Source organism: Aspergillus lucknowensis, assembly GCF_044049455.1.
Source record: "Aspergillus lucknowensis strain CBS 449.75 chromosome Unknown BJX67scaffold_73, whole genome shotgun sequence".
In the NCBI taxonomy this organism is placed as follows: domain Eukaryota; kingdom Fungi; phylum Ascomycota; class Eurotiomycetes; order Eurotiales; family Aspergillaceae; genus Aspergillus; species Aspergillus lucknowensis.
Genome location: NW_027263617.1, coordinates 1 through 21,791, shown reverse-complemented (window position 1 = coordinate 21,791; position 21,791 = coordinate 1). Strand labels below are relative to the sequence as shown.

Below are 21,791 nucleotides of genomic sequence, written 5' to 3'. Positions count from 1 at the left end.
CTAGATTAATAATTCCAACTCGATTAAACCTCCTTCTGAGTCTCATCCACCTGGCCATCATCCCCCTCCCGAACACCGCTGCTCCTCCTCTCCTCCCGCACCGTCATCAGCGTAATCCCCAGCGTCCACAGCGCCAACGCAATCGAACACGCAATCATCGCCCACATGCCCCTCGTAAACCGCGGCGCCAGATCCGCCGAGTAGAAGATGATACTCCACCACGCATTCACGGCGTTGCTGCCCATATTCATGCTCGCGATGACGACAGACCGCAGCCGCGCATCCTTCTCCCTCATCGCATCGTTGCACCATGCAAAGAACGTCGCCTGGCACGCATACACGGCCCCAGCCCAGTAGTACGCCCCGAAGACAACAGACGTCCTGTCAAAGCACGCCAGAATCAACGCCGACGTCACAATCCCGGTAATCCCAATAAAGTAACCCACGAGATAGCGCTTCCCGCCCATGAAATCCGTCAGCGTCGCCCAAAAGAGCGTCGAGACGATCCCGACGGCCGGCACGCCCGTCGGATAATTGTTCAGCTGCGGGACGCTGTACGAGTGCGTCGGGTGCGACTGCATGTACAGCGCGAGCAGCGAGTTCGTCGAGAACGACTCCGTCTCCCCTGCGATCACCCACAGCATCACGAAGGCGTACCAGTACCAGGTGCAGAAGACGCTTTTCAGGAAGGCCGTGTTCAGCGGGACCTTGACGGCGCCGGATTCTGGCATTCGGGAGACCGCGAGGGCTTTTTCTTCTGCGGTGAGGTACCGCGCTTTGGTGGTTGTGGGCGTGTCGGGGAAGACGATGAAGCCGTAGATTGCGATGGGGATTGTAATCAGGCCGTCGATCTGGAAATGTTAGTACTGTTGTTACATATATAAGAGAATACAGAGGGACAGACAATGAATAGCCAGCGCCAGCCAGACAGGCCCTGCATGCCGTCCATGGACGAGTGGATTCCCGTCTGGATGAACCCGCCGAACATCGTCCCTGCAAGCCCGCTGGCCGTGAAAATCCCACTGCGCTTCCCCAGCTCCTTCTCCGTGTACCATGAACCCAGGATATAATGCGTCCCGACAAAGGTACTCGACTCCGCGAGCCCCAGGAAGAAGCGGATCGCCATGATCCCCTGCGGATTCGACACCGCGGCCGTGATCATCGTCAACCCGCCCCAGATCAGCATGACGGCGGGGAAGAACAGCCGCGGCGGGACGAAGGTCAGGGCCAGGTTCGAGGGCACCTGGCCGACGATGTAGCCGACCGTGAAGACGGTGTTGATCTGGTTCAGCTGGTTGCCGTGGAAGTTGAGCTCCTCGCGCATGCCGGAGACGTAGGCATTGTTGATGTTGGTGCGGTCGAGGTAGTTGGCGAAGTAGCACAGGCAGCAGAAGGAGAGGATGAAGAGGTCGAGCTTGCGGAGGAGCTTGGCTTCGCCGGGCACAGACTCGTGGCCTTTGATGTAGGAGGCGAATTTGGCGAACATCCTGGCTGTTTTGCGAGGAGAGGGAAATCCAGGCCAGAGAATCGGAATCGGATGGTTGATCTGGGAAGTTATACGGGCCAGGCCGAGGCTCGAGTTGGCGATGATAACGGTTCCCCCACACGAGATCGGGCGTTTCCCGAGGGTTCGTATCTCCCTCGGTCTTGTCGCTGTCTTCTGATGGGCTCGAATCGCCGACTTATCAGAGACCCTGCGGCGGTTCGGTTCTCTGTCTCCAAAAATCGACGGAGGACGGTCAATCACCGAAACTCGGCCCACCCCGCATCGCCTGCGATACAAAAACTCACACCGTGATCGTCGCTGCATCAACAAGATACGACAGGAGCACATCCCGTATATATATATATATATATATATATTTACCAAAATATCATCTATACTATTATCACCATGAGCTGGGAATCGATCGCGGCAAACAAGCGCCAGGCCCTCAACGACTCCATCCCCCCCGAATGGCGGATTCCGCCCGCCATCTTCCCCCCCGAGGATCAGTTGGACGTCACCACCTTCCCCCGAGAGTCTGGGTTTTTTACGGATCGCGAGCTGGAGATCACCTCGACTGCGGCTCCGGCTATCCTGTCGCATCTGGCTGCGGGCGAATGGACGTCTGAGGAGGTGGCCAGGGCATTCTGCAAGACTGCCGCTGTTGCGCACCAACTGGTATGTTCTCCTGGCTACGAGATATGCACGTAGCTAACCCAGTAGACAAACTGCCTTTCGGAAATCTTCTTCGACAGAGCCATCGCCCAGGCAAAGGAACTCGATGTCCATCTTAAACAAACAGGCAAGACAAAGGGCCCGTTCCATGGCCTTCCGATCTCCATCAAGGACAACTTCAACCTCGTTGGCTACGACTCTACCGTCGGGTTCGCGTCTCTGGTCAATGACCCCGCTACCTACAACAGCACCCTCGTTGACCTTCTGCTCGACGCTGGAGCGGTACTCTACTGCAAGACGAACGTGCCGACCGCGATGATGATCGCTGAGTCCGTGAACAACGTCTTCGGTCGCACCGTCAATCCCCGCAACCGTAAGCTCACCTCAGGCGGGTCCTCTGGCGGGGAGTCGGCTCTCATTGCATTCGGCGGCAGTCGCATCGGAGTGGGTACAGATATCGGTGAGTTCGCTCTCTTAAACATGATCTTCAGCAGCTAATGGACAGGCGGCTCGTTGCGTATTCCCGCCGCATGCACCGGCATCTTCACCATCCGCCCCTCGTTCGGTCGCTTCCCCAATTTCCAGACGAGATCCGGTCTCGCAGGCCAGGAGGCGGTTCTCAGCGTCAATGGCCCTCTGGCCAAAACACTCGAGGAGGTCGTCCTCTGGGCGAGGACCGTCGTCGGCCAGCAGCCCTGGATCCGCGATCCGAAGTGCCTCCCCATCCCCTGGCGATCGGTCGAGCCGAAGCAGAAGCTGAAGATCGCCGTCCTCTGGCACGATGGAATAGTCATGCCAACGCCCCCCGTTACGCGGGCGCTCAAGGAAACCGTCGACAAGCTCAAGACCGCTGGCCATGAGATCGTCACCTGGGCGCCCACGGAACATCAGGATCTTGTACAGACGCTCGCGCGCATGTTTGTAGCCGACGGAGGGAAGTCCGTCCGGAAACTTCTAGAGCCCACCGGCGAGCCCTTCCGCCCAGAGATGAAGATGTATGAGGACGCCACAGAGCTCGGGGTGTATGAGATGTGGCAACTGCAGGTGACCCGGAACAGCCTCTGCAAATCCTACTTGGACCGGTGGAATGACGCCGGTATCGATGCCGTTCTATGTACGGTGTGCTCGTAAGCTTAGTGTGCTCCGCTGATGATAGCGCAGGTCCTACAACACCCTACAGCACAGTCGAGAACGGAAAGTTCGCGTACGTCGGATACACCGGTGTTTTCAACGTCCTGGACTACCCTGCTGTGTCATTTCCTTCCGGAGTCACGGTCGATAAAAGCGTCGACGTGGCATATGCTGACCACAAGGCGTTGAGTGATATCGACGCCCAGATCCAGAATGACTGTGAGTACCCCTGAGGTCTCGATATTCGGAATACTAACAGAGCTAGACTCCGCTGATTCCGTCCACGGAATGCCGGTTAACCTCCAGCTTGTCGGCCGGAGACTCGAAGACGAAAGCGTGCTCGCGATGACTGGCGTGATTCTCCAGGCTCTTGCGTCGGCGAGTGGCAAACAGTAGAACAGCCCGCTCGCCCTTTCGGGTTGATGTGCATTGATGGCGTAGGGTAGCACGATTTTGATAGATCGCATGCAATAAAGGAATTCGACCTAGTTGCCGTACGTCCAAACCGGACCAACGGATTCCAAGGTTACGGCTCAGGGTGTCATCACGGCATCGGCCTCGGCAGACGAGGGCTAAACTCATATTATCCGCGAAACGTAGCTCCGTGTCAATAAGGTTTGGGATGCTGTCAGGCGGTTGTTCCCTGAGGATTTGCCACGACGCGGTCGCGGAATCATTAGGCCTTCCGTGGCCGAGGAGATAACGGGCTTTCCGCCGCTCTTCTTCTCGCGCAGTCTCAGCAAGGATCCTGCAAGTCTTGGCGACAGTTCTTTCCCTGTTCCTGGCAGCGTGACAGTGAGCCTGGCAGGATCTAGACCGACCCTGAGCCTTCGATGGACGTGTTGTAACCGGACAGAGATCCTCCAGACCCTGGTTGTGGCTCCACGAATCTTGCAGGGAGCCATCGACAGGAGAGAACGGAGGATGCATTCACTGACAGGGGTCAGCTAGAAGGGTCCAAAGTGGGTATCCGGGCGTTTTCAGGAGTTTTTCAAGCTTTGTGTCTTGTTTTAGCACGGCGTTGGCTGCAGCCCCGTCCTTCGAGTGCTTAATATATCTTCGGTCCGAGATAGGCGGCTAAGAGGAGGCTATTTGCCGGTTCTGAAACCGTTTCAGGAGACCGTTGGCTTAGTGCGACACCGCGTACCAGGAGCTGTATGCGTTTGGAGACGGTTCTTTGAGAGAGACGCCTTCGGGACAAGATCGTGCCTGCTGCTTTTGCTGCCTTCGCTGCCAGAGCATAACAAGCACAAACATTGCTGGCTGAGGAATACAAATCAGGTGATTGCACTGATGTGGTTAGCGTCCGGCCTCTCCCCCCTCCCTCCTCGTCTCTCCTCCTCGTGAGCGTCTCCTCCTTCCCTTCTTATCTCCCCTCATCCCACAATCGTTGAATGAGACATCGTGAATCGCGGTAATCCTTCACTCGAAGGCGTGACGCACTAAAGCCGACCCTCGGCTTGCTCTTCGATTCGATGTGTTCGCGCAGATCGGGGCCATCGCCCCAGGCACGACGCCAGTCCCGATCCACATTGGGTACGGGCGACGGACCGGGTCACCTCGACTGATTTGGGCAACCCGCTTCTCTCTCCTCCAAACAGCTGACCCCTCGATGGCCGCGCCGGATCGGGGTTCGAGCCGGTTGATTTCCTTGCCAGGAAAATGACTGGCCTGAGTCCGAGACACTGCCATGATTAAAACTCGCGTGCGTCCCGATGTTCCCCTTTCCGTTACCCCGACTTCGAACCTGCCACAGCCTGCCGACGGGTACCATGGGATCATTAGAGGCTTGCGACTACTCGTGGACAGAGGTCCGACCAGGACGATGGGAACGTGATATCGATGAGACCGAGCAATTCTACACGTCGCTGGCCAAAACGTATGAAGGGAGCGGGCGCTGTTGTTTCGCGATCACTGGGTACATCTCATTTGCGGTGCCAGGGAGGGAACAGGAGGTGGAAAATGCCCTACGGAAGGCCTGGTTACGGCTACGGTTCGATCACCCCACGATCGCTTCACGGGTCGAGTACATCCAGCAGCGGCAGAGGTGCAGGAAAGTGTACGAGATGGCACCCAACCAAGAATCCCAAAGCGACTGGCTGGATGCCACCTTTCGGGTCATTCCCACCAAGATGACTGGGTTACAGTGGTGCAACTCAGACCCCCCGGTCCCGAAACTTCCGACTCTGTTCATAATCAAGCGACCCAGCCGGTCGAATGGCACGGTGGTTGCGGATCTGGTGTTGCGCGCTCGCCACGACATCATTGACAGCAATGGAACGCTGATGCTTTTTAACAATTTCTTCGCACATGCGGCACAGGCTTTGGAGCAAGGGGATGCCTATCCTCTCCCGGTATTTGGCGACGAGTACACCCGATTAAGTCCCCCCCTTCGGTTGGCCGCGGGAATACCACCAACTCTCAGCCGCAAGCAGCAAGCCCAGTTGGATAAGACCGTTTCATGGAATGCCACTCTGAAGAAAGGCGTTGAGGTTGCCGGTCTCCCCTGTGGGCGAGGTCCGACGAAACCGGGCAAACATCAACGGGTGGCAATCACCCTCTCCACAGAATCGACGCATCGATTATTAAGGGCTTGCAAAGCCCTGGGGCTGAGTATGACCCACGCCTACCATACAGCAATCGGCATCGTCCTGCGAGACCTCCAGAAGCGGCACGCGCGATCGCGGACGGTGCGATATATCAACTATGGCCTTTTCGATGAGCGACCGCAGTGCGAGGAGCCCTACAACACGCCAGCGCATCCGGTGTCAGTGTACAATTCTGTCTCGGGCGAGTGCCTCGCCGTCGATCTGACTGTCCAACCCGCTTCCTTTGGGGCGCCCGATCAGGTGCTGGATCATAGCGTTGCGCGCCGCAAGGAGTACATGAGAGTTGCCAATACCGTTCGTCGCTTTGACCTGCAAAATCGGAACGACAAGCAACGAATCGAGATGGTGCCATCATACTGGGCGATGATTACCCCTCCCTATCCCGCCGATAATGTGACGCCGAAAGTGCCGATGCCGTACTCGAAGCCCTCAGTGTCACTTTCCGACATGGGCACGCTGGACCACACAGTATCGTCGTCGCTCGGCTTATTTGAGCTGGACAATCCGTGGGTCACAAGGGAGCATTTGGTGACGGGCTTAGCGCTGTTCCTGGGGATTTGGAAGGGCCGTCTCACGTTGAGTGCGACCTACAACGACGCATGGAACTCTCGCAATGAGGCGTTGGCGTTCCTGGACCGATGCAACGTGGTCACCATCCAGGCACTTGGGGCGTAACGCCGTTGCTGTGCAGGAGGTGGGATTGTCGTTTTGGTCTGCGCGGGGCTGTATATTCTATTAGATTAGCGCATGGAGTTCTCGCATGCAAGCTTGTCACAGTAATCGAATCAATTTTGGACTCGGTCGCTTCTCGTTCGGTGTCTCGCCAGGTCGGTAGCGACTGCCTTGATCCTCAACCATTGACTCTTCAAACCGGGTACGGATACGCCGTGCTTTCCTCTTGGACGTGCTTTCCGAATCTTGCAGATGCATGACATGGTACATGGATTCCAACTCCCTCTGGAGATCCTGCTCCACGACTGGGCATCTATGTTCTGCTGGAAACGGTGCGGATGGCAGCTGAAGGGGCTTGGACGAACGCACAAGTATTTTGGATAGAGCAAGAGCAGCAAGGCTCAATGCTGACACAAGATGGAGCACAATGAGCTGTCGCGGGGAGTCTTGCTACGAATATTACCAGCGACCAGGAGAGAGAGAGAGATCCTTCTCGATACTAGGGGTTGTGACGGCATATTCCAGAGTTTAACTCGACAAGATATTTCCGCGATATCCAAGTTTTGAAGCGGAGGGAGAGTATATCAAACACAAGAAGGTTCGATGCTTCTTGGTGGATAGCCTGCGTCATATACGTGGGTTCGAATACTTTTGGACTATCCTCTCTTATCATCCAGCTTTGATTTGTAAATGCTACAATTCTATTTCCTCCCTGCAGAGCCCATCAGGTTCCCATATCTGAGCGTGTTCAGCGCAGCATACTGGGGCTCATGCCATGACTCCTGCAAACACCATCGATGATTTCACGGGCTGAGGGACGGACCAACAGACCAATGAGGGGGAAAATTGCTCATCGGCGGCAGTGGATGATGGACTCGGACTATGTCAGGGCTTTTTTGTTCGATGTGGCCAAGAAATTGTTCACCCCGTCGCAGCCCAAAGATCGTCTATCCAGGTGCAGGAGACCAATCAACCTCCCCAGGCGTTCAGGGTTCACCCAGTCGAAGTGAGTCGATCGAAACGAGGAGCCAAGAAAGGCTGAGGCGCTGCGGTCATCCCGGAAAGGCACTGACCTGGGCAGCCTTGTGATTCTTTTAACCTTGATAAATCCCTTCTTCGATGACTCCTCACTCCTCCCCTCTCTCGAGATGATTTAACTTCCGACAGTGTCTCCCACCATGACTCCATGGTTAACAAGGGCTTACATCCTGGTATTCTTTCTTCTGGTCACCGCCGCAGCGGCAGGCGTGGGGAAGGAGGTAGTTCTGGCGATAGCAGCGCCGGCAGTGGAGGTGGCAGCGGCGACTCAGGGTCGTCAGTTCACATTATTAAAGATTATTATGGTCCGAGATGGCCATATCAATGGACAGGGAGCTACTATAATGGAACAATTGTAAGCCAAAGCAACACCAAGCCATGAACCTCACTTCGACAAGACCAACTAACACCTGTTTTTCGGTCCGTATTAGGACCTTATAACAACCATCAACCGCTGGCCACACTGCACCGAAGGCTCTGAGTATTGTCGTTGATCAGCAGCTTATTGTTCCAGGCCGTATTCAATGGTAATTGAATCCTAATGGGAGAACAATAGAGATTTCGTGTTTATAGACAGGCAGCAGTCGCCCGCAAGTCCATAGAATCAGACCCGTCAAAATATTTAGAAACTTTTTTCCGACCTCTTGTTTGATTCTTTGAGCCGATTTGTGTCCTCCGTGATGTCGACTCTGCCTTTCCGGGTGATCCAGTCTCGAGATATTAAAGGGGCTGGGCTGGCTCGTGTGCTGAATGGGGGCACAAACAGGGTCTTCTGGAACAGAAATCGTCTCATTTGGGACTCTTTGGATCTAATCGAGGATTTCGCAACGGAGGAGAACCAGGTCAGTTTATAGTCGGCTTTCGCACAACAAGGCCAGGCTTCAACTACCAAGGCTTGATACAATGAGGACAAAACTAATAATATCCGATTGCTTAGATGGCGGTCTTTGGTGGTGAAGGAAAGATCGAATTACAACTCTGCAAACAATTCGACTTTCAAGTTCGGTATACCATCAACTTCGATAATCAGCCTTGTTACCGGCTGCACGTAGCTATAACTGGACCTACCAGGGATGCTGGGGAGGAGTATAATAAGTCAGATTTTGCTCAAAGCGATTTTCTGGCGGAAAATGAACAGAAGATAGCTTTCCGTCAAGCCATCTACGCGCTCACCCAGCAGGTTCAATCCATGGGTGTGGAGGCAACAATTCGATCGTTCATGACGTTCAATGGTGCCTCATCTGCAATGACGAATGGAGAAGGGTTCTTCGGCTCGGGTGGTCTTTTGCCCGGAATGGAGTTTAAAGCTCTTGCATTGAGAAAGCTAGCTTAATATGGCTGATTCTCGTTTCTTCATTCGACGGAATCAAGTTCGTCGGGTCCTACGATGCTGCTTAGAATATCGGTTGAAGGGATGAAGTATATATAATACACCTCTTGATGTCACCCCTTATGTATTATAGACGCTTCACATACAGGTTAAGAAGAGTACGGGGTGAGGCTCACGTCTGAGCAGATCTAACGGGTATGATATGCACACTTGATTATCAGCGAGAGTTGGAAGCCTTCCCCGTGTACGGTCCAGCACTGTCCGTTATGCGCAGACGGTATTGACTGGTGGAGATACAATGTCAAAAAGTGATATTTCTGGAGGAGTTCAACGTCGCGTAGCCTAACCTGTTTTGGACACATCCGGCGCACCAATCAGAGCCTGATCTGGAGGTCATCACGCTCCAGCTCCAGCTTCTCCAGGGCTGTTCCTGATCAAGCAAAACGCGGCGAAGGCAAAGAGGCGGCTGAGAGTTCATGGGCAATCTCAAGCCTGCATTGTGTTGACAATCTCCATGTCACTGCCTCCCTCACACGATATAAAATGGACTCTTCCCAGCGAGGGTTGGAATTCCCTCCAGGCTCAACATCCTTCTCAAACTGTCCAGTATGAGGCCGCACAGCTCCTTTTTCTTAACATCACTATGTCTTCCTGGGGCTCTCTCAAACTTCCTCGGCCCCATATATCCTGCCCCGAGGGATCTCACCAGCAGTGACAGTCTTGTCGCAGCCGGATGGAAGAATCTCGCCAGAAAATTCGAAACGAGCCTGGGTAGTTCCTCCAACTCAGCTCTGTCCCAGCTGAATGACCTCACTTTCTCGGTCGGCTTGTTCTCGACTCATGATTCGAGCGCGGAGAGGCTGCAGTACCACCACACCGCTCCTGAGATTGCGAATTCCGCAACGGGAACGCGCAAAGTCGACGGTGACAGCATATATCGCATCGCCAGTGTGTCGAAGCTGTTCACCGTGCTGGCGGGCTTGATCGAACTGAAGGGCCAGGACTGGGAGCGTCCGCTTTCTGAGCTGTTCCCGGCTTTCGCACAGTCCCTCCGTGAACGTTCTGGTACCGTCGACCCGGTGTATGACACTCAGTGGGATGCAATCACTCCAAGAGCATTGGCTTCCCAGATGGGTGGCATTGCGCAGTACGGGGCACCTTGGAACACGGACTACCTGACGCTCCATGCCTTAAATACATCAGATCCGCTTTCCGACCCGGCCACTTATGCGCTCCCGCCTGTCAACAAGTCTGATCCGGCGATCTGGCCTCCCTGTGCGACTCTCGAAGGCTTCCTGCACGGGAGCTGTGCCCCGGGTGATTACACTGTGGGGGTTTCGTCGAACCCCCCAATTTTCCTTCCGTGGGCCAGCCCGGCATACTCAAACAACGGCCTTACCATCCTCGGGCTCGCTATTAGCAATCTTACTGGAAAATCGATGGAAGAGGTCTACCAAGAAAGCATATTTGACCCCCTCGATATGCAATCGTCATATTCCAACGTTCCACCTGACTCGGAATTATCTCGCAGCGTGGTTGCGGGCGTCTACGACCAAGGCTTCGCTCTGGTGAACGGTATCTCCACACCATCCGGTGGCCTGTTTTCGACTTTGAACGACCTCGCGAAGTTCAGCACGGGAGTGCTCAATTCCACCCTTCTAACCCCCACTGAAACACGCCGGTGGATGAAGCCCGTCACCCACATGTCAGACCTACACTACTCCATTGGTGCGCCCTGGGAAATCTACCGCTATGAACACCCTGACACCGGCCTCGTCACCGACATCTACACCAAGCTTGGCGACTCCGGCAACTATGGCAGCATGACCCTCTTCCTCCCAGATTTCGACGCCGGAATCAACGTGATTACCGCTAGCTCCAAGACTACACGGAGTGCCCAAACCCTATTCCTAATCCAGCAGGTCGTGGATGTCATCCTCCCAGCCCTAACAAACCAAGCGGCCAGAGAGCTTGCGCGCAACTATGCGGGCACCTATGTCGCAACAGCCAACAACCTCAACAGCTCCATGACATTCGTGGCCGCCCAGCGCGGCCCACCAGGTCTCGTAATCAGCTCCTGGATCAGCAATGGGACTGATCTCGCGCCCTGGCTGCCATATATTATCAACGCGCGATCGTATGGGCTGCGTCCGACGATTTCACCCCTTGGAAATGAAGGCCAGATGGTGTTTAGACCAGCGACTACGCCCACGGAGCCCGTGCGGCCGGGCAATCCGTCAAACCTTTTCACGAACTTCTATCAAGCGGATCAATTTGCGCAGCTCGGACAGGCGACTTATGCCGGACAGTACCTGTCGGAGTTTGTGTTTGACGTTGAGGCGGATGGTAGTGTGTCGGCTGTGACTCCGGCCGCGTGGAGGGTTAGGTTGGAGAAGAGGGAGTGATTCTATTGTCGTACGTATATTATTGCATGGTATGTGGGATTTTGTTTGGTATTTCCTATAGTCGTTTCGTTTCCAGGGATCTACCCTCGAATTTGTATATCTACACTGCTTGTATCCAGCCTCACTGTCCCCAACACACTCCGACCCGTTCCTTCCATTCACCTCTAATTGACACGGCACTCGTTGATAAGGGTTTTGGATGAAAAACGGGAGGTTGTCATTGCACGCATGGAATCCTACCTGGGCAGGCTGATCATTGCCGCCCAAAGACTTAATCAGGCTTGTAAATAGGTTCTTATTTCTTTTTTTTGGTTTAAAGCTTAGATTCTGTAAACTCATCATAAGATATAGTAAGTCACTTCTGTAACCCGCAACCGTCCAAGAATCGCTGGCGAATATCCTGGCAGATCCGCACATTGTTCAAAGCCCGCTGCTTCGAATCGCTTGCTCGCCTCTCCAACCAGGCATTGCGGTCATTGACAAAAGCGTCCCACCTCTCCCGATGCTGCTCCAGCTTCTCCTTCTTATCCGCCGACAACGCCGCAATCTCCTCCTCCGTCGGCTCCGGAGCACGCGGAACCTCCGGCCGCACCGGCAGCCTCTGCTCAACCGGTAGGATCTCCAGCCGCGGACCAGGCAAGGTCTGGTACCAGTACGCCGTAGTCGACCAGTCATCCCGGAGGTGGTTCGCATGGCCCGATTCGAGCGTGACCTTGATCCGCTTGCTGAAGCGGACCGGGTCGGTCAAATGCCAGCGGTAGCTCACCTGCGTATTCGGCACGTCCTCCTCGTGGATGATGGAGCCGCAGAACGGGTATGCGTTCTTCTGCATGCCCCAGCCCTGCGTGAAGTAGTCTTCACCGCCGGTGCCGTGCATGCTGGGCGGCCAGGTGTCGTCGTCAATGAAAATCATGTCGTCTCCTTCGCCCCACCAGGTGCCCTGGAAGTGTCGGACGGAGTGGTTGCACCCGATGTAGTGGCCAGCTCCCTCGGTTTCGAGAATGACGTAGTTGTCCTTGCCGGTTAGGTTCTTGACTTGGGTTTCTAGGCTGTTGGTTTGGATGGCCGATGGCGCCCAGCCGTTTGTTGGGTTCGCGCGGCGCCAGTGGGCGTGGAAGTAGAGCGTGTCCTTGGGCAGGGGTTGAGCGTAGAGCTCGTAGTCGATGTAGAAGTACTGGATGTAGGCCTCGTCGTTCTGGTTCTCGATCTCGATACGCGCGCGCTTGTTGAAAGGCATCGTCAGGTAGCAGTTGAATGCAGCGGCGCCGCCATATTTTTTCTCCTCGGATGGCTTGACGGACACGGTGAATGGCAGAGATTGGAAATTGGCAGCCATCGAGTGTCCTAGGCAGAAGAAGTCGCCGATGGGAGCAAGCACGTTGGGGGTCTCGGAGTCGTCCCAGTACATCTTGATGAGCACCTTGCGATAGTAGTCCGGGTCGCTCTCCTCGTAGTTGAGACCAAGGGCGTTGTGGATTTCCATCATGGCGACGCCGGACTTGGAGTAGGGGATCAGGCCCGGCCCCAGGATCTTACGGCAGGTCTGCACGAACCACAAGTGCGTGATGGCTCCGGGGCCCTCGAGGTCAGCAAGGACGGCGGTTTCGCCGGGCAAGACGACAAAGGCATCCTCGTTCAGGCCGGTCTGGTCCCAGCTGGCCACGCGGGCGCTGCGGGCTACTTTGCGCGTGGTGAGGTCGGCAAGAAGGTGGTTTGGAGTCATGACGATAGTGTGTAGAGTCTGCAGTCCCAGTCTCACAGCTTATTTCTACCTTTATATCGTCTTGTGTATACGCGGAAACAGCCTCCAACTCCGCGTGGATCCGACGTCACTGCCCAGGGCTGAACCCGCGGTTCTTAAGATCGACTCCGCACTCTCACCTCCACCTCCAACTCAACAATCATGGTCAGGACGAGGAAGAGACTCAGTCTCGCGTGCGATGCCTGCCGAGCACGCAGAATCAAATGCGACGGCCAGAAACCGTCATGCGCGCCCTGTCGCATTCGCGGAGTGGACTGCTCGTATCAGGCGCCCCCGGAAAGCCCACCAAGCAAGTACGCGCCCAGTGGATCCCAATTCGAGTCCGATGGGTTAATATGCCCCTAGGGTTGAAGCAGAGCTCGTGAGTGTCAATCTGCGCCTTGACTACATCACAATGCTGCTAGCGAAGCAGTCCAACCCCCACCAGGAGCTGGCCCAGCAGGGGACGAGCTGTGCGCTCGGGTCGCACGAGGACTCTCCCTTTCGCTTACTGGCGACCAGCTCCATTATGGAGATTCTCGGGCTGGAGGAGGACTATGCGCGAGGCCTCATTCGCCTTGAAAGAACGAATCTCCTCGTGGGCCCGCCGACCGGCCCCCCGGGCTTGTTCTTCGGCTCACACCAGCAGGTCACGAACGCCCTGGCTGCGTTCTCCGAGAGGGTCCATGCGTATTTCTCTGTGCTTCCACTCGACTTTTCCGAAGCGTATTTCCATGCCCTGTCGGGTCCGTTGACGCCGTCATGCCAGTCTTGTTTAGTCCTGCTTGTCGCGGCCATTGGCTGTGTCGCGCATGATGCGGCCACCCAGAATCCATACTTTGATGCTGCGCTTGCTTCGTTACCGCTGGTGCTTGCAGAGTGCAGTCTGGCGAGTATTCAGTGTCTGATATTCCTGAGCATCTACTACTGCTGTCGCCTACGGCCATGCCAGGCCCACGACTACTGCTTGATAGCCTCCTTCAAGATCCAGAATCTCTTCAAGAGGTGAGCTTGTTCGCAAGACGGACCGCCAGTGCTGACTTCCCCAGTGGCTCCCAAAGTAGCGACCAAGATGCCCTTGAACTGACTTACAGGGCATACTGGGCCATCCTGCTCCTGGAAAGGCAAGTCCCCAGGTAGCCAGCATGAAAGCTGGAGCTGCAGCTGACAATGTAGACAGCGAACTCAGCGTCCAGCTCGACGTCGCCAAAAGCGACATCTGGCGACTAGACGAGTATATCCCCCTCCCTAACTGCCGACACACCTGGCACTTCCCTCTCGCTCAATCCCCAACCAGTCCAGCCACTGTATCCCCGGCAAGCATCCACTCAACCGACAGCACGACAGCAGACCAGGCTCAGTCGTTCTTCCTCGCGGAGATCGCTATGCGTCGCATGCTGCACCGCTGCAACTCGGCCGTGACCCAGGGAGTGGACGGACAGTCTCGCTATGCGCCCAGCATCGCCCTGGAACTCGAGCGCCAGCTAGATGAGTGGTATGGGTATCTCCCGGGGAATATCAGATTTACGAAGGACGAGGACCGTCCTCATGCCCCGACGCAGGCGGAGCAGATCTGCTCGCTGTCGAATTTCCTAAGCGTGCAGTACTACTGCTGCCGGCTGTCGATATACTGGCCGGCTGTTTACCAGGCTATGCAGGATGAGAGCGCCTCGGCGCAGCTTCTAAGCCACTGTCAGCGGTTCATTGACTCCTATGTTTTTCTTCTCCCGAGACTGCGTCTTGCTATCCATGACTGCCTGATCTACAGATGGACACTCTCACTCACGTACGATCCCTCCCCAAATCGGCAGGAGGTGCTAACCTTGATAGCTTCTTCATAACGACCATGGCCGTGTTGAAAGTGGTCGATACGCCGTGTCTCGGGGCCGCTAACCTTGATGGCCTCCGCCAGTGTCTTTCGTCCATTGGGGGCGTGAGCTGGGATGGGGTCGACGGGAGTCCTTCGTTGACGGTCTTGCAATATACACTGAATCAGCGTCTTGAGAGGTTTTCTCCGCCTGCCGCTACCTAAATAATATCTGCATAAATATTTAACTGTGGATTGAATCGGTTTATTTTTTGAGAGCGCTGCGTGTATGTTGTCTTGCTATTTATAGGTTTTACCGATATCCGAGGATAAATGAGGGACAGGATATCTCCATAGGAATTGAAGAGAAAAAAAAATCAGAATTGAAAATATAAAAAAAGAAAGAAGCTGCGGAACATTAACCAGAAAGCGATATAGCATGCACCTCGACAGACCGCAACATCGCCGACCCTCCTTCAACAGTCAAGGCCAGACCCTCAGAAGACTCACTTGGAAAGATGAGATCCGAAATGACGACCTCACCCTGTCCTCCAAAGACCTCGACCGAGCAGGTGTCGACCAAGGCCCGGATACGCACCACACCCGATGCATCGGGCTGAAGAGGCGCAGTATGCACCCCTCCCGCCCCAGGATCAAACGAGGTATCCCCAGCTGCTGTCCGATCAACGGACAAGGTCCCATTCGAGCTGTCATACTGGATAACGGTCTGCTCGTCGGCAGCCTTCCGAACAGCCAACGACAAGATCGCATTGGCATCAATTGAGAACGCAAGCTGGATATCCAGTGCTATTCCCTGGGCCGACGAAAGGAGCGTATCACCGGGCGTAATCGTCTGATTCTGGATCGTAGCAATCAGCGAGCCAGAAACACCCGCGAGCTCCTGGACAGGCTGCTGGAGGAACTGCAGCGAGTTCCCCGGCCCCGTCTGGCGGAGCGTCAACGTCCGCGGGAACGTGAGCATGCCCTTCCACGTCGTCGTGGGCGGGCTCTCCCCGTAGCTGTTTGCAATGCCTGCAAGAATGCGCCGCCCGTCGGAGGCCGGCACATTCTCCCAGCTCATGACGCCGTCAAAGTCACGTCCGTGGTCGAGCCACAGCGTCGCGGGGTCGACCGGATCCGCCGTGAACTCGGTCCCATCGAATGAACCCGTCAATGCGATGACGCCGTTTCCTCCAGCCGGAGATCCCTCCGCGGGCGTGATGATAAGCACCCAGGTCGTGTCGCTGGTTCCCTCGATGGGAAGCTGGAACATATCCGGCACCTCCCAGGCTTGAACGCCCGAAGGGAGACCGGGGATCTGGTCGGAGGTGAGGTCACTCACCCAGGTCCAGCGCTTTGTGTCGGAGGATGTCCAGAAGGTAAGCTTATCCTGGCCACCGTGGGCAAGGACCATCACCCATTTCCCGGAGGGCTCGTGGAAGAAGACCTTGGGGTCGCGGCTCTCGAGTCCCCCCGTTTCGTCGTGCGGCGCCTCCTGCGCAGCTGAGATGATAGGGTTGCCTGCGAATTTGGTCCAAGTACCGCCCTTGTCGACGCTGTATGCGAGACGCTGGTCCTGCGTCTCGTTCGCGGTGATGTAACCCGTGTACCATGCTAGATATGGGGGATTCTGCGCCGTGCCCAGGCCAGAGGTATTGTTCCCATCAAAGTAAGCTGTGCCTGTAAAGGCCTCGACGCCGCCACCGCTAGTTATGGCGAGGGGCTCGTGGGTCCAGTGGACGAGGTCGTTGCTGGTGGCGTGGCCCCAGTTGAGGTTGCCCCAGACGTTGGCGGTTGGGTTGTGCTGGTAGAAGAGATGCCAAGTGGAATCGATTTTAATCAGGCCATTGGGCTCGTTCATCCAGTTTTCTTCGGGGCAGAAGTGGTAGAGGGGACGAAAGTCCTCGGCCAGGGCTAGAGGCAGGAGATAGACGAGAGGGAGGACCTTCATTTCACAAAAAGTTTTATTCACAGTTTGTATGTTGGATGTTATGATTTCTTGCGGAAAATGCAACTGCATTGCAAGGCTTTATACATCGTCGCATAGCCCTAACTTCGAATATGTTCAGTCTTCAGTAACTACACCATCCATCCTCGATCGTCTGACCGTCAGGGCTGGCTAAATCCAGAAATTAGGAGCAACAGGTGGGACGCCCGACATCGTGGTGAACAATCCGACGGTTGTCTCAACTTCATTAACTCGCGGAGAGCGAAAGCAAGTCCGCGACGAGATATCATCTTGATTCGTCGCGCATTCCTGCAGCCCCAGACTCTCCAGGGCAAGTCCCCGCGGGGTACATCGGCACGCCAGGCACGATTAATCTCAGCCGGGCGCTGCCTTTGCGGGGAATGCCGCTTGGCTGACGGGCCGATCATCATCGTCGACTCGTATCTGCAGCATTCTTCCAGAAATCGCTTGGAAACACTCAGGCCCTGTTCGGCTTCCATCGCGGTTCTCCGCGATACCAGTTGCACGTTTCGACATGAGTGACGCAATTTTGGGGCCGTACGATGTATGCTGCAGGCTATAAAAGTCTACAAGACCACATCAAGAACTTTTTCTCTTCAACCACCTCTCTCCCCTCTTTTGCAATTATGCTCAAGGCTTTGAAAACCCTCGCTCTAGGCGGATTAGCCAGCTCAGTCGGTGCAGCCTACATGGAGCCCTACCGACCTCAATTCCACTTCTCCCCCCAGCGGAACTGGATGAACGATCCCAACGGACTCGTCTTCCATGATGGAGTGTACCATCTCTTTTACCAGTACAATCCTGGCGGTGATACCTGGGGCGCGATGTCCTGGGGCCATGCGACTAGCAGCGACTTGGCGCATTGGACTCAGCAGCCTATCGCGCTGCAGGCCCGCGGATTTCCAGATGCGATTACTGAGATGTATTTCTCGGGGACTGTTGTCGTGGACGAGGACAATACCAGTGGGTTTGGCGAAGATGGCAAGACGCCTTTGGTTGCTATGTACACTTCCATGGTGAGTTGCAGCCATAACCATCCCAGATCTTCACTAACATGCCCAGTACCCCGTGGAGCAGACATTGCCCAGCGGAAAGCAAATCCAGGCGAACCAGCAAGCCCAATCAATCGCATACAGTCTCGACAACGGGATGACATGGACCACCTACGACGCCGCCAACCCAGTCATTCTCGACCCACCAGCTCCATACCAAGACCAGTTCCGCGAGTTCCGCGACCCCAGCGTCTTCTGGCACGCCGACACCGCAAAATGGGTGGCCGTGCTTAGCCTGGCGCAGCTGCACAAGGTCCTCTTCTTCACCTCGGATAACCTCAAGAACTGGACTCTGGAGAGCGAGTTCGGCCCTGCTAACGCAATCGGCGGCGTCTGGGAATGCCCTAGCATCTTCCCACTGTCGCTTGATGACTCCCAGACCAAATGGGTCCTCATGCTGGGCCTGAACCCGGGCGGACCACCGGGGACCACCGGGTCGGGGACGCAATACATCGTCGGCCAATTCGACGGCACCACTTTCACCGCGGACCCGGACAGTATCGACGACGCCAGCGCCAACTGGCTCGACCGCGGCCCCGATTTCTACGCCGCACTCGGCTGGAATGGCCTCCCCCAGAATAACCGCACAATCATCGCGTGGATGAACAACTGGCAGTACGGCGGAGCCATCCCTACTGACCCATGGCGCAGCGCGATGTCTGCCCCCCGTGAGCTCGCCCTGAAGACAATCAATGGCAAGGCGACCATCGTACAAAACCCCGTGGATACCTGGCAGTCCGTCCGGCGCGGAGGCAACACATCCACCTTTCCTACCGTCAACGACGGCACCCGTAACCTAGGCCCGCTAGGTAAAACGCTCGATATCGAGTTAAGCTTTGCCAACAGAGAGGCAGGATCCGGCTCTGAGGCGTCCGAGTTCGGCGTCGCCGTCGCAGCAAACGAGGACCTCACAGAGCTTACCCGCGTGGGGTACGACTTTGCCACGCAGGAGGTCTTCGTGGACCGGACTCTCTCCGGCGATGTCTCGTTTGATGGCACGTTCGCGAGCGTCTACAGGGCGCCCTTGGCTCCCTCAGCCGATGGCCGTGTTGCCTTGCGGATCTTGGTCGACTGGTCGAGTGTTGAGGTCTTTGGTGGGCAGGGTGAAGCCTCGATTACGAGTCAGATCTTTCCCAGCGAAGGGTCTGAGTACGTGGGGCTTTTCTCCGCTGGGACGACGACAAACGTGAGGCTGCGGGTTAAGGGGGTGCGTTCTACGTGGTCCTAGCTCTGGCATGTCCTTGGTGCCATTTGATTGTATTTAGGTTGTAGGTTCTAGTTACGCTAAGGGGGTAGTGAACGGTTCGAATAAGATGTGCTATTACTGCGGGACTAACTTCTATCTTTACTCCTAATATCTGTCAGTGTATTATCTGACTCGCGGCTTTAACTTATAAGGGGCTGAGAAAGCGTAGCCAACAATATGCAATGGTTATCCCTCTCCCATAAAGACTTAGATTAAGGCATAAAAAGATCAAGTTTTAGTATACTTTATTTGGATGTGTGTAGACCTTGCCACTGTATGTAGTGTCTATATCAGGCAAAGCACACTTTCAATATGCTGAGGTAAATAATGGTATTCATGTGGTCATATGCCGTTCGGAATCTTAGCCCTAGCGAGCTGACCCTCCAGGGAATCCCGCAGATACTGAACAGACGGACTAACCTCGCTGAGCCGGCGCAGTGCATCCAGCGAGTTCTCTATAGACTTCCAAAGGCCCGGGTGAGGGAGTATGCGGAGACATTGTACCTCTGTAGCCCTAATTGCGGCAATTGCTGTGATATACATACTATGAAGATATCAGCGCGAGTCCTTCAAATAAAATGAATGACAGACCTTGCACATAAAAACCAGGCCTTAGACGGACAGACTCTCAGAGCAACAAGGGCAGCATCAAGGAAACCCGTAACAGACTCGAAAAATAGCGGTGCGTGTGGTAGCAGTTCTGGTTCGGCGAATCCGTTGACGATGATGCGGTATATCACCGGCCAGTAGATCGATACCTCGTACATGTGATGCTTTGCTCGATAGACGGCGCCAGCGCCAGCGTGTGATGGTGGTCCTTGCGTGTCAGGGGATATTCCCAGGTGAGGAATTGAGCCGAGACTAGGGCCTAAACGGTGCTGGGATTCCTCTAGAGACTGTGGATGCTGGCTTAGAACACTCGCTGGATCTGATGTACAACTGTCTCCGCTCAGGAGCAGTTGTAGTTGCATTTCACTGGAGAAGTAGGAAGGGGCTGACCGTGTATCCTCTGGGGAATAGGCTGTACTGCTTGCGGGAGAGACGGCGGATGGGGATCTAGAAGGCACGTTGTCCCAGGGATCTCGTTCTAGCGGTAGAGGGAGAGTCTTTAATCTGTCACGCATGGATTTGCCTATTGCGGGGAGGTTCAGATGCGAAGATATTTCGCTGGTTTTGATTTGTTAGATGTTGAATCCAGAAAAAAAAAGTAGTTGAGTACCTTTCAATCAGATAAATCGTCCAATATAGGTGTGTCAAGCGGTGCAATTCGGATGAGCTAGAGCAAAACGCACTATTTGTATGAGAGAAGACGAAAAATATTTACTGAAAGGAGACATACCCCTTCATGAAAGATTCAATCTTGAGGCGCGCAGCTTGGATATAAGAATGTGCCTGCCGTGGCTGAACCAGAGACGCATAGTATATGCTGAAAAGGATCAGGCATTGGATGCTCGCTATACTATGCTCCTGCAACACAACTGGGAGGTGGGCCAATGCCGAGTCGAAGTAGGACAATCTCGACTGGTCATCGCCCAGCAGGGCAATTGAGGCAACAAGAAGAGATATACAAGATCTCGAGGTGTTCGGCTCGAAGAAGTGAAGCGTAAAGTCGCGATCCAGCACAGGATACCATTGCTGAACCTGATCATGGAATCTGTGGAGGATCCTGCAAAGGTTAGCATATCGTTATAACTGGCAATTACCCTTCCCGAGACGTACGTGACATCTAGTGTATCCAAGGCGTCTGGGAGGCTAGGGCTTGCTGAATACCCCCCAATCCGCGGGGGCGAATTGTGCAACCGGTAAAGCAGCGTAGCAAGATCAGACGGGAGACCCAAAACCTGCATCAAATGGGACGACCTGAGCGTGAGTGACGGCGTCGTCTGCGGAGGCATCGCAAGCGAGGGAGCTGGAGCATTATCGCGAGGAAGCTGCTTCACCAGCGGAGTGAGGAACTCGAGTCTTTCTCGAACGCTGGCAAGTTCCTGCACCAGTCTACTGCCTCCATCAGCAGTCCAATGCAGTTGTAATACAGTGAGAAGGAATCATACTGCGATGGCTGCGGCCCGGAGGCGTGGCGGTAGACGCATTCTGTATCCTGAGCGCTGCAGGACGAGCATTTGGGCTTGAGTCTGTCGCAGCGTCTCCTGCGTGCGCGACAGTTGTCACAGGCAACTGGGGCTAACTGGGTTGGTCTCATTCTGGATGTCCTTGCCTTACTCCGTGTGATTGTACAATATATTCCTGTCCAAAGGCTTCTCGAAGCGTTGGCTCTTCCAGGTTACAGGTCAGGTGGCACCGTTCTAAAGGTGGGACGCCGCGCTAGCGCATCACCTGACCAATATTACGGCTTCCGACGCTAATTGTTATAGGTATTAATTACCCGGCGGCTAGGCTTTACACATTGTTGACACTTGTAATTAAAGGCATTAACTGCTTTTCAACTACTATCTAACTGATTAATCTTTATATTTCACTATTTCTCTGATGTATCTTTGCTCGACGTTCCATAAGCTCTAGTTCTTTCTCCTCATTCTGAAGTTGTTTTGCCTGGTTTTGAAGCTGCTTCTCACGTATTTCTTCCTCTTTGTCTTTTAGTCGAAGCTCTATCTCTCGGAGTTCTAAAGCCC

At 54.9% G+C, this 21,791-nt stretch overlaps 11 protein-coding genes across 11 annotated transcripts; 7 read left to right on the top strand and 4 right to left on the bottom strand.

Moving 5' to 3' along the window:
* Nucleotides 1-7: 7 nt before the first annotated feature.
* Nucleotides 8-1,718, bottom strand: BJX67DRAFT_313178 (putative MFS pantothenate transporter). The gene is made up of 2 exons (XM_071027178.1): nt 905-1,718; nt 8-851 (listed from the first exon to the last, which is right to left on the bottom strand). Exons 1-2 carry the CDS (start codon nt 1,484-1,486, stop codon nt 24-26), a joined length of 1,410 nt encoding a protein of 469 aa, XP_070881070.1. The 5' UTR covers nt 1,487-1,718; the 3' UTR covers nt 8-23.
* A 176-nt stretch (nt 1,719-1,894) lies between these two features.
* Nucleotides 1,895-3,688, top strand: BJX67DRAFT_375505 (amidase signature domain-containing protein; the record flags this gene model as incomplete). Its single annotated transcript, XM_071031704.1, has 5 exons — nt 1,895-2,164; nt 2,210-2,621; nt 2,667-3,275; nt 3,323-3,511; nt 3,558-3,688. The coding sequence occupies 5 exons, from the start codon at nt 1,895-1,897 to the stop codon at nt 3,686-3,688; spliced, it is 1,611 nt and encodes a 536-aa protein (XP_070881069.1).
* Nucleotides 3,689-5,064: 1,376 nt separating this feature from the next.
* BJX67DRAFT_375504 (uncharacterized protein) lies at nt 5,065-6,576 on the top strand (the record flags this gene model as incomplete). The annotated part of the gene is made up of 1 exon (XM_071031703.1): nt 5,065-6,576. The coding sequence occupies one exon, from the start codon at nt 5,065-5,067 to the stop codon at nt 6,574-6,576; it is 1,512 nt and encodes a 503-aa protein (XP_070881068.1).
* A 1,091-nt stretch (nt 6,577-7,667) lies between these two features.
* On the top strand, nt 7,668-8,200 carry BJX67DRAFT_313136 (uncharacterized protein). The gene is made up of 3 exons (XM_071027177.1): nt 7,668-7,966; nt 8,043-8,138; nt 8,196-8,200. Exons 1-2 carry the CDS (start codon nt 7,752-7,754, stop codon nt 8,050-8,052), a joined length of 225 nt encoding a protein of 74 aa, XP_070881067.1. The 5' UTR covers nt 7,668-7,751; the 3' UTR covers nt 8,053-8,138; nt 8,196-8,200.
* Nucleotides 8,201-8,291: 91 nt separating this feature from the next.
* BJX67DRAFT_385919 (uncharacterized protein) lies at nt 8,292-8,944 on the top strand (the record flags this gene model as incomplete). The annotated part of the gene is made up of 2 exons (XM_071033966.1): nt 8,292-8,453; nt 8,549-8,944. 2 exons carry the CDS (start codon nt 8,292-8,294, stop codon nt 8,942-8,944), a joined length of 558 nt encoding a protein of 185 aa, XP_070881066.1.
* Nucleotides 8,945-9,242: 298 nt separating this feature from the next.
* On the top strand, nt 9,243-11,524 carry BJX67DRAFT_313021 (serine hydrolase domain-containing protein). The gene has a single exon (XM_071027176.1). It carries the CDS (start codon nt 9,550-9,552, stop codon nt 11,344-11,346), a length of 1,797 nt encoding a protein of 598 aa, XP_070881065.1. The 5' UTR covers nt 9,243-9,549; the 3' UTR covers nt 11,347-11,524.
* On the bottom strand, nt 11,341-13,069 carry BJX67DRAFT_391537 (glycoside hydrolase family 172 protein; the record flags this gene model as incomplete). Its single annotated transcript, XM_071034802.1, has 1 exon — nt 11,341-13,069. One exon carries the CDS (start codon nt 13,067-13,069, stop codon nt 11,702-11,704), a length of 1,368 nt encoding a protein of 455 aa, XP_070881064.1. The 3' UTR covers nt 11,341-11,701.
* Nucleotides 13,070-13,249: 180 nt separating this feature from the next.
* On the top strand, nt 13,250-15,119 carry BJX67DRAFT_385916 (uncharacterized protein; the record flags this gene model as incomplete). The annotated part of the gene is made up of 5 exons (XM_071033965.1): nt 13,250-13,401; nt 13,454-14,092; nt 14,137-14,223; nt 14,268-14,873; nt 14,918-15,119. The coding sequence occupies 5 exons, from the start codon at nt 13,250-13,252 to the stop codon at nt 15,117-15,119; spliced, it is 1,686 nt and encodes a 561-aa protein (XP_070881063.1).
* Nucleotides 15,120-15,312: 193 nt separating this feature from the next.
* On the bottom strand, nt 15,313-16,845 carry BJX67DRAFT_385915 (glycoside hydrolase family 32 protein; the record flags this gene model as incomplete). The annotated part of the gene is made up of 1 exon (XM_071033964.1): nt 15,313-16,845. The coding sequence occupies one exon, from the start codon at nt 16,843-16,845 to the stop codon at nt 15,313-15,315; it is 1,533 nt and encodes a 510-aa protein (XP_070881062.1).
* A 644-nt stretch (nt 16,846-17,489) lies between these two features.
* On the top strand, nt 17,490-19,143 carry BJX67DRAFT_385914 (glycoside hydrolase family 32 protein; the record flags this gene model as incomplete). Its single annotated transcript, XM_071033963.1, has 2 exons — nt 17,490-17,879; nt 17,926-19,143. 2 exons carry the CDS (start codon nt 17,490-17,492, stop codon nt 19,141-19,143), a joined length of 1,608 nt encoding a protein of 535 aa, XP_070881061.1.
* A 131-nt stretch (nt 19,144-19,274) lies between these two features.
* On the bottom strand, nt 19,275-21,430 carry BJX67DRAFT_312965 (fungal specific transcription factor domain-containing protein). Its single transcript, XM_071027174.1, has 6 exons — nt 21,213-21,430; nt 20,881-21,156; nt 20,501-20,815; nt 20,381-20,437; nt 19,753-20,328; nt 19,275-19,705 (listed from the first exon to the last, which is right to left on the bottom strand). Exons 1-6 carry the CDS (start codon nt 21,359-21,361, stop codon nt 19,504-19,506), a joined length of 1,575 nt encoding a protein of 524 aa, XP_070881060.1. The 5' UTR covers nt 21,362-21,430; the 3' UTR covers nt 19,275-19,503.
* Between the last annotated feature and the right edge of the window lie 361 nt (nt 21,431-21,791).